Here is an 11,170-nt window from a genome sequence, read left to right on the forward strand (position 1 = left end):
ACTATGACACTAATCTAGCATTAGATTTCTAAATGCTAATTCTGATACGATACTAAACTGCATTTTTTAAGAGTCTACCAATTCAAGAAATCTCAGCACTCAAGAGTCAAGAGGCAGGAGGATTGCTGTGAGTTCCAGATCAGCCTAGTTTACAATGTGAGACTGAGTTTCAAAACAAAAATGAACAAACAACAAAACCACAAAAAACTAAGAAGAGGAGAAAAATGGAGAGAGAAAAAGAGACAATCCCTTCGGAGCATTACTTATCACAACATTCATATGCTTTGCCACATGGAAAATCCCTCTGGACATCTCAGGTGAATGTCCCTGCAGAAGACAGGTAGGGAAAGGGCTGGCTTCACTTTGCAGGTGGGGGAAATGAAGCACAAAGCTATTAACAGACTCCCCAAGGTCACTTAACTAGGGCACAACAAAGATGGTCTCAAACCCACCTTTTCTGGCACCTAGTCTTAGGCTGGCCAGTGCCTAGGTGAGGCTACTTTTCTGACTCACTTTCTAAAACTGAGCTTACCTGGGATCAAGACAATTTATGTACCAGATTAAATCTTAGGTAAATAGATCACAGATTTAAAAGGAAGAGAGAAAACGCAGGTTTTCATTACCAAATGCGTTCTGTGCGCTTAGCAACCATTACCTTCCAGTTCCTTCCAGTTAATTCCTAGTGATGCAGGCAAGCCTTGGTTGGGGGGACTATATAACATATCCCATCTTCCCTAGTCAGGAGGCAGGCATGCATGCACACACTCCTACCTAGTGCAGTTTAACTCTCTTTAGAAAGTGATTCCCCATCAGAGTATGCAAAAAGCCAAGGCTCCAGTTCAAACCTAAACTAACAGGATATTGTCTGTATTTATCATTGAAGTAAGTACCCCTCAACAATTTATCGATTATAATTATTCCAAAATGTGTTAATGTGAAGTAAGATGAAATATATAGGATTTTAATTCATTAAAACCCTGTCAAATTCTTCAAACTTGCTGAAGATCAAGGCAGCCAAAATTCCAGCATGGACAGGGGAGGGACTCTACCTGTCCTCTGTCCACTAGTTAAGACACTTGTGGCAATTGATGGCTGCTTGGGAAGGGAGAGTTCATTTTCTTTAGGAATGTGGCCCCTGAGAGGCTACCCATGCTCTAGTAGATGGCCCTACACCCATGCACATACAGGCAAGTACTAAACAGACTCAGTGGGGTGATTTTAAAGACCAAAAAAAGCATATAAAGTGGGAAAAGAAAAGTAGTTGGGGGAATAGCAGAAGAATTGTAGGGGAGGAAATAAGGGATGGATTTGATGCAAACACATTATATGCATGTGTAACATTGTCAGTTTAAAAAGACCATTTGATCAGTCTTAAACATAATTTTGTTTTAGTTTTTAAGAGACAGGGTCTCATGTAGCACAGGCTAGTCCTGAACTTGCTGTGTAGCAACAAATGATGTTGAACTCCCCACCCCCTTTCTCCACTCCCATAGGTGCTAAGATTATAGGAGTAAGTACATCACCATGCCTGACCTTTAAACATTTTTGTTAAATATTTTATAGGTAACAAACAAAACCATACTTTTTAGTGCAGTTTAAAAGTACTGAATTTACGCATCATGGCATTAGTTAATGGTATGATAGCAAATGATTTACCACAAAGTAATTGTGTGCTCATGCTGGCTCATGCCAGTCTTTAAATACACTCCAGGTTGTCTGTAAGCCTATCTTCTTCCCAGTAGAAAAAGAAAATAAAAAACAATTGTAAATAAGAGGTTTTTTTCCCTTTAAACAAAGAACTAAAGTTCAGAATAAGTTTCCTGCCACAGACATTTAAAAATCTAATTGGACATATGGTAATGCTGGTCCCCTTAAAACTGCCTTAAAAATAAAAAGCTCACCTTTACTGAACAGAAGTCATGTCTACTGACTTCTACTATAATATAAGATCTGTCTTTATCATTGTTCCTCATTTCCAACAAACTTCAGGTCAAGCCAGTACTAAGAATGCTGTGAAGTGTCATTTAAACTATTTTTCCAATATTGTAAGAAGCAGAAAGTGCTAACCCACCAATTCAGTGTCAAGAGGTCAGCACATCTTTACTGAGTGTTATCATCAGATGGGTTAACTTGCTTGGGGCTATTGAGATTTAATTAGGAGGAAGAAAGGTGAAGAGCAGGGACACATCAAGAAACTCCATCTTTTGCTTCCTAGTATTTATTTTTAAGACCAAAATAAATCATATATAAGCAAACTATGTGTGCCCAGCAAGGTGAACAGACTCATGGTGTCTAATTTCTTTTACTCACAGTGAAATATTTATAAGGCACAGCATGGCATGACTTAAGGCATTTTGTCTTTTGCACATGCATGTGCTTCTCCAACTAACAATGCAGAACAACAATGTGCCAAATTATACTTGAAGCTAGTCTGAAGTTTAAGTAGCATCCATACCATCATTATCACCCATGCTATCACATTTCTACAGTCCCTACTCTGGCTTCCCTTGTACATACTGCATCAATGTTTTCCTCTTCATCACATGGTAGTGTCTTTTCAGATTTCTGCCATTGTATTAAGATGAAATTTGGGGGGCCTTATTTCTTAGAAGGGTTTTCTAAGCACAATCTCTTCATTCAAGAGTGTTGCATCATTTTAGGATACATGCTATTTTAGAGCAGAGCTGAGTTTGATGTACTATTGCCACATGCCACCAACCATGAAAAGGTACAGGAAGCTCTTTTTTTACAATGACAAAATCATAGGAAACAGGTCCTAGATTGATGTTCTTCTCTATTTGTCTCACTGAAGTGTCAGTCAATAGGAAAGGACTTGAAGATTTTACATCTACCTCCTCAACAATCATGCTGCTATCTTCTACTTAAGAAAATCAATTGTTCCTTCAAGATCACTAGACATTGGGACTTTTGCATGACTGCTGATTTCACCTATTCTGTGCTTTATGTTTCCTCATTGGCACCTGTCTCCACAGCCTTTAAAGGCAACTGAATTCATTCGGTGCTGGCAACCCACTGCTGGATATGAAACTATCATTCTTTGGCCTTACCTCTTCTAGATTCATTATATTTTCTCATCTCTGATTTCCACTGTACAATGAATGTACAGTGCTTATTATTTGCATTGGCCATACGTCTATAAGTCACAGGCTTTACAAAGACTTAGCTGTATCTTAGTAACAAGCAGCATTCTAGACACAGAATTCTCATTCTCAGGAGACAGAACACATTTTTTAAAGAACCCATCTAACATGGTTTGAAATTTGGATCTTACAAAATCTAATGAAAATCCAACATCATTCTAAACTTAAAAATGGTAATTGCTCCCAGTTCATATAATGAATATTTGGAAGCCATGGTTTTATATATGATTTAACTGTATCCCTAAGGGTTCATGCGTTAGAATATTTTATATCCAGTGTGGTGGTATAAAGATAGTAGGACCTTTAAGAGCTGGGTTCTAATATCAAGTGGCTAGGTTGCTTGGGGACACTGGCCTTAGATAGGATTAATGCAATTCTCACTAGATTCCAGGTGGTTTTACAAGAGTTAGTTGTTATTGGAGGGCTAACAGAAATAGCCAGAAATTAGACAATGGTGATGGTTACATAACTGTGAATATACTAAAACCTATTGAACTTTATACTTGAAATAAGTGCATTATATCCCAATAAAGTTGTCTAAAAACCTAGAATGTTCATAATGGCAACACTATTCATGATTATCTCAGATAGAACCAACTCAAATGCTTCTTTATAACAGAAAATAAACTATGGCATCTTCTTGCACTGAAATACTATAGTAGTGGTTCTCAACCTGTGGGTCGAAACACCTTGGTGGCCAAATGGACCTTTCACAGAGGCCACCTAAGACCATCAGAAAACACATTTATATTACGATTCATAACAGTAGCAGTTATGAAGTTAAGAATTACAGTTGTGAAGTAGCAACAAAAATAATGTTATGGCTGGGGGTCACCACAACATGAGGAACTGTATTAAAGGGACATAGTATTAGGAAGGATGAGAACCACTGTACTATAGAGAAATCGCAAGGAATAGCTATGGCCACAGTGATGTCATACAGGTAGCCTACAAACGAACAGTAAATAAAAGGAGCCAGACATGTAAAGGTACAAACTAAAATTATATTTATAAAAAAGGACAAAATCAGGTAAAACTTACCTACCTTTTCTATATATGCTGTATCTCAATTAAAAAGGAACAGAAAGAGCACCCTCAAAGCTGGATTTTGTGTCTTTTTCTTATGCACAGAACAAACGATGGGGTGAAGGTGCAACCTTTAATCATCAAAACTCAGGAATCTTTTCATAAAAACTGCAGGAGACCATACTTCATGACAATTGTTTAAGAGATTTAGATCCGAATCTTGATTGCACCAAGCAATACACTATCCACCAAAGCAGTGGAGGAGTTGGAGAGGAATGGTACGGAGACGACTGATAGGACGCGGTTGCTCAATTGAAGGCACTGAAATTTATTTGGAGACATTTATTTTAACAAGACTCAGATACCTTCAGCCAACAGATAATAGAGTAGACTTTCAAATTCTGATGCATAAACCCAGGCATTCAAAGGGTCAGTGGGCTACTATGATAGGATGGATGAATGTTGGTCTGTTTGGGCAGATTTTTCTTCAGAAGGCAGACAGGCCCTTAGCCTAAAGAACCTGGACTTGTGAGTCTTTGAAGGATGAGAAGAAAGGAAACACAAGAGTTCTGTTGCCAGCCTCCAAAGGTTAGATTCATCTTAGGCCAAGACTAGCCTCTCTAAAGTTTTTAAGTCAAGGTGTCATGCTCAGAATGTCAATTTCGCTGGGCAGTGGTGGCACACGCCTTTAATCCCAGCACTCTGGAGGCAGAGACAGGCAGATTTCTGTGAGTTCGAGGACAACCTGGTCTACAGAGTGAGATCCAGGACAGGCACCAAAGCTACATAGAGAAACTCTATCTCAAAAAACCAAAAAAAAAAAAAAGAGACCAGCATGTCAATTTCATTTGAGATAACTCTGAGATGTAAAAGTGAAAGCTGCAAGCTTTCAGAAGAATACATGGACTACTATCTGCACAACTAAAACCTGAAAGGTGTTTTAGGCATGCAGGCATAAAAAGGCATAAAAAGATATTCTAAATCAGACTGCATCATCAAAAGCACCAACAAATGGATGAATTAGCAAGCCATAACATGGGAGATGCTCACGGCTATGACAAAGCACTTAAACACAGAATATATAAAAAGAGCTGTCAATTCAACAAAGGAACAACCATTAGATAGGTAAATGACTTCAGTGGATACTTCACAGAGAAAGGTGTCCATGTGACAAACATCACCCAGAAAAGTGTACAGCACCATTAATTATTAGGTAAGGCATACTAAATCCATCAATGAAAAACTGCTACATCCCTCACTAAAAAAGCCAAATTTTAAAAGAGCAACACTTCAAAGTATTGGTGCGGATATGAAAATGTCATGCATTCTTTCTGGGAATATAAACTAGTATAACCACTTTAGATAAAGGGTTATAAGTCCCTTAAGTAGCTGAAAATAAAGCTAACTTTTGAACTTAGCCATTTCACTCCTAGGTATTTCAAGAAGAATGTGAAAACACTAGTCTACAAAAGACACAGAGATGTTTCTAGCAGCTTTCTTTGTAATAGCCCCAAACTGGAAGCAACCCAAATGTTCATTAACAGGAGAATAGTCTGAATATATTTGCTTGTGTGTGTTTATGCCCGCCCTTGTACATATGGGAGCACATGCAGAGATCAGAGGTTGATGTATCTTCAACTGTTCTCATTTTTGAGACAGGGTCTTTCACTGAACTTGGAGTTTGAGCTCACTAATTGGCCAGACTTGCTGCCACCACACCTGGCAACTGTAGCATATTCTTTTTTGTGGGGGTGGTGGGGTGGGGGCAGGTTTCCAGACAGGGTTTCAAGACTGTGTAGCTTTGGAGCCTGTCTTGGAACGCACTCTGCAGACCAAACTGACCTCAAACTCAGAGAGATCCACCTGCCTCTGCCTCCCAAGTGCTGGGATTAAAGGTGTGCGCCACCACTGCCTGGCCGCTGTAGCATATTCTTGTGATGGAATAGCACTTAGCATTAAGAAAGAAAAAATTGCCATGTAATAATATGGGTGAATCTCAGAAACATCATGCTGAGTGAATGAAGCCACCAAAGATATATTATGTGAATCTATTTATAGAAAACCCCAAGAAAGGTAGCTCAGCTCTACTGAGCTGGAAAATCAGTCATTCCTTGGCATCTAGAATGGAGTGAAGGGAAAGGGAAGTGGAGGAGACATGGTGGGAAGACAGAATCTTCTATATGGTGATGGAGTTTGAGTTACACAAAGGCAGGTCACTTTTCGTCTTGCACATGTAGCAAATATAGTAATAGATTGGGTAGGGAATGGGTAAGGATGAGATAATACCAGAATGAGGGGTGGGGATTATAGCTCAGTGGTATAACAGTTGGCTTGAAGGTGGAAGGCCCTAGGTTCAATCCTTGTTATCGAAGGAAAGTCAGGATGTTAATAATTACTGAAGCTTGGTGCTGTACATGCTTGAAATTTTCCACGATAAAAATAATTTAAGAATGAGAAAGGGCATCAGCTATCAAATGCACCTTCTCTTTTCCACCCTCTCTGAGTCCAATTGTGACTGCCCTCTAGGCTGCCCTCTCATAGATTGCCCTCAAAGCCAGAATGAAATCTACTTCCAAGTCCTGCAACCCCTCCCCCACCAACCACAAAATCAAGCCCCACCACCCACCAGGCATTTATGCCAAGTCTTGTCACACCCAATAGCTCAAACCCTGCCCAAAGTACCGGGAAACATGCTTTTTTTCCAGCATACCCTGTATAAGTTTAGCTAGCCCTACTCCAACTGTACTAGGATTGGAATAGCACCTATCTCAAAGCCTGATACACAGAGGGCTTTAAATGTTTATGGTATGTATACCAAAACTGTTTGGAAGTTGACTGTTGGGAATCAAAAATAATAAATATTCCCTGGTAACAAATACTATATAGCCGGTAAAGCAATGGACCAGCTCACAAATCTCTCTATTTAGAACGCATTCAAGGTGAGCAGCCATGGTTCAGTTCAATTCTGCTGCTGCAATGTTTCTTTCCCCATGGCTAAGGGTTGAGGAGCATCCAGGCTTAATGCTGAGTGAGTAACAGCAACATAGAAAGGAGGCAGCTCAGGAAAGGACCATCAGAGGCCTGGTCCATCAGAAACAGCTGATGTCTGGGCAGGGGCTCATGCAGTCGGGATCCTGGAGTGAATAAAAATGCGGTGGCACATCAGGCCACTCTCTCCAACAGGGACAGAGTGAGCCAGGCAGCTTCAGGGTTACAAGCTCACCTTTAATCTCCTGCTATATTTATTTTTTTTTTAAAAAAAATCATATTTAAATAGTTGTGAATAACCGAAAAGAATTTCCATTCTATTGCCAAGGTTTCCAGTCTAGTGTATCCAGCATTAAGTTCTTTTGTTTTCCAGTATTCTGCCTTATGTATGCTAGGCAGGTGCTGCGCGACTAAGGCACATTCCCAGCCCCAGTGTGAGTTCTTTTAGATTTTTCCATCAGCCTGTAGCTTTCCTGCAGCTCCTCCAATCAACCTTTTACTAATGACACAAAAATCTAAGATACACGCACACACCCACATGGGACGACATCAAACAGTGTAAGAACACAATCAAACCCAGCGTTGAGTTGCTATGAGAACAGAAGACAGGAAGTGCCTAAAGTCATACCTCTATGGTTCCCCCACAAGACACGGGGCAGTTCAATAGTTGCCCTCCCTCACTACTCTTGTTCTAGAACAGCATTGTTAAGGAGACCTTCCACAGGAGGAAAACATTCTATATCTTTGCCATCCCACAAATAGCAGCTAGCTGCCCATACTCAGCACTTGAAATGGGGCTATTCTGATTCTACAGACCATATTTTGCTACAATTAAACCGACTTAAATGTTAAATGGATACATGTGGCCAGAGGCTACTTAATTGAACATCGTGGTTTTGGAGATGTTTACAAAACATTTGGTGGAAAATGCCAAAAAGCTTGTGAGAGTGGTGATCAGGAAGCTAGGAGAGGGCAGGGACGTGGAGATCATCTGTTTAATAAGAACTCCACTTACTGCAGGGACATTGACAGAAATTATTTATTCACAGCAAGGGCAAGGATAACCAAAGGAGATTCATAGTGTAGGCAAAAGGCAACAGTGTGAACCCAGAATGAGCAAAGGTGATGCTCTGGGTGCTCAGGTTTCATGTCTGAGCTGTCACGGCCAGTCTGTTCAAAGGAACCTGGCCAGTGAAAATGTGCCACACAGGCATGTGAACATACCCATCAGGCCAAGAAAAGCAGACACTGCCACAAATGTTTCAACTTGCTATCAGCAGGCAGGAGAGGAGAGGTGTGCACAATGGCCCAAAGAACATTTTACTTTTTTTAAATTATGATCTTCTTTTTCATTATTAAGAAATTTTCTATTCACTTTACATACCAAACACAGATCCCCCCCTTCCCGACCCCCCAGCCTTCAAAGAGTATGTTCAAACTCCATTTGGGAGCAGAGTGAATAAAAGTCGAGAAAATGAAGTAGTTCTAGGTGAAGTGGGCTCCTGAACAACTTCTCTGAAAAGATGTGGTGCTCCAGAGTATACTCAGCCTGGTCAGAAATGTCAAAAGAGTGTGCTCAATGGGTCCAGCTGCCACTTGTTTGAACAAGCCTGACGCCCCACCTCTTTCCAGATGGGAGAGGGTTTGGCCATTTGCTGTGGGGAAAAAAAAGCTACATCCGGGCTGCCTCCAGTAAACAAGGAGTTGAACTGATTGGCGTTTAGGAGGTAGGGGGGGCAAGGGTGGCTCAGTGGTAGAACTTGCCGACCCTGCAAAAGTGCTGAGTTTTATATACACAACTAAGACATCTATATCCTGCTATAACAACACGCCATGAACACTGTTTGAAAACAACTCCCGAAGTCTCTGCTCAGATGTGTTTAGGTGTAAGGTAGACGCTGTTACTTCCATTTGACCAGTAGAGAAACTAAGGCACAAACATCCCCTAGCAATTACTGTGTCACACACGAAGCTTATGAATGCCATCCAGGTTCCACCAATTTGTCCCAAAGGTTAAGGAAGGAAAACAGGCAGGTAAGAATTCATTCTACACAGGAAGACACTGTTGTCAACTCAAAGCAGAGACTCAAAAGCTGGATGGTTATATCACACTCACTACAGTGAGCCTGGAACAGTGTCTTAGTCTAGCAAGAGATTACATTATGAGATTAAAAAGTCACATAGTGGTAGGTTACACCCCGCTATAGGTATGTGAGTGTTTAAAAGAACATTAAGAAGAGTCATCACACACATGCATATAATTGCCACTTTCTGGTTTTGGAATGGAATCACTTGGAAGAATTAAACACTCCCAAGGCCTCACAGTGGATGTCACTGGTCTGAGATGGACAAGGAGATTTTGTTTTGCTTGATTCAGGCAAGATCTCACTTTGTAGCCTAGACTAGCCCCAAACTCCTTATGTAGCAGTGTCTGGCCTTGAACTTGCAATCCTCCTGTCTCTGTCTCCTAAATTACCTAATTTAACGAGTTTTAACAACAGCTCTCTCAGATGATTCTAATAAGTAGCTTGCATTGGGGACATGCCAGGAGAAAACCAACTGGGGAACAGGTCCAACATCATCTTAGCTCAGTGGTCCTCAACCTTCCTAATGCTGCAGACCCTTTAATATAGTTCCTCATGGTGTGGTGACCCCCAACCGTAACATTATTTCCATTACTACTTCATATTGCTGTGATTTTGCTACTGTTATGAGTCGGAATGTGAACATCTGTTACGGGACCCAAAGGGGTCACGACCCACAGGCTGAGAACCACTGTCTTGGGCACTAGTATGGATTGTTGGCTATTATTTAAAAAAACAAGATGAAATGGGTCTAAGTACTTGCGGTCTCTAGTTATCTCTCAAAGGGCTCCTTACTTGTTCTACCCTGTCCAGGAGGTAGAGATTTGCCCTAAGCATCCACGGTGAGGATGGAAGGGAGGGCTGCAGGAGAGAGCCAAGGAAGAGAGTGGAGGGGTGGCGGGGCTTGCGAGAGGGCGAGGACGAGGACAGTCGGAGGGAGGTGGGAACCAAGGGGGCGCCCGCCCTCACCTGCGTCGTAGAAGGCATCGAGCACGGCTGTCTCCCCGAAGTCGAGCTCCCCGAAGGGTACGGAGGTGAGGTGGGCGCCCTCGGCTTCGCAGGCACGAAGCAGGCACTTGAGCGCCCCGGCCTCGGGGCCCCCGGCCGCCGCCCCCTGGGAACTCTCGCTGCGCACGTATACAGCCCGCAGAGCCCGGCGCGGCCCGCCGCGCCCGCCCTCAGCCTCGCAGCCCGCGGCGTCCACGCCCTCGGGCCCCGCCAGCTCCGCCGCGCCCTCGGGCCCCGGCGGCAGGCTGCCCTGGGGCAAGTCCCCTGCCTCCTCCAGCAGCACCTCCGCTGGGGCCGGCCCGCCGCCGCCGCCGCCGCCGCCGCCCTCCATGTGACTGGCCCGCGGGGCTGCTGGCTTCGAAGCTGAAGCGCTGTCCCCTGCGGCACCTGCCGCCGAGGAGACGGATGGACGGCCGGCAGCTGGAGGGAGCCGGAGCGTGCCGAGAGCCCGAGGCGGCGGGCGGGCGGATGGGAGGGAGGGCGGGCGGGCGGGCAGGTGACGACGACGGCTTCCTCAGCGGCCAGCAGAGCGGAGCTCAGGGCCGGCTTGCCCCGAGCGCCCTTTGAAAGCCCGCGAGAAAGAGGCGGGGGCTCGGACGTCAGGACGGGTAGAGGGGGCGGCTGCCAGAGGCACGGGGCAGGAACGGGAAGGGCGCCCCCTGCTGGCTCCCCCGCGCAGCGCCCCCAGCCCGGACGCTGGCTGAGCCAGGGATTGCAGGGGTTAGGTTGACTGGGTTTCTTGAGTACCCCCTCTTCCTTCCCCCTAACTACTGTTAGAAGGTGCTTTCCTAGCTTTCTCCATTCCTTCTTCCTTACTTTCTTCCTCTCTCTTCCTTTCCCTTCATCCTTTATTTTCTTGTTTTCCCCTCCAAACAAGTTGAAGCTTTCATCCACGGTAGACAT

The 11,170-nt window shown here is 43.5% G+C and overlaps 1 protein-coding gene across 1 annotated transcript in view; it reads right to left on the reverse strand.

The window, feature by feature from the left end:
- The window catches only part of Map3k15 (mitogen-activated protein kinase kinase kinase 15), a 128,680-nt gene extending 117,838 nt beyond the window's left edge, over positions 1-10,842 (reverse strand). Inside the window, exon 1 of the mRNA XM_028873253.2 lies at positions 10,229-10,842. Within this exon, the coding sequence (XP_028729086.2) occupies positions 10,229-10,598 (370 nt within the window). The 5' untranslated portion in view covers positions 10,599-10,842. The remainder of the gene's footprint in view (positions 1-10,228) is intronic.
- Between the last annotated feature and the right edge of the window lie 328 nt (positions 10,843-11,170).

The sequence above is a fragment of the Peromyscus leucopus genome, chromosome X (assembly GCF_004664715.2).
Source record: "Peromyscus leucopus breed LL Stock chromosome X, UCI_PerLeu_2.1, whole genome shotgun sequence".
Taxonomy (NCBI): Eukaryota; Metazoa; Chordata; class Mammalia; order Rodentia; family Cricetidae; genus Peromyscus; species Peromyscus leucopus.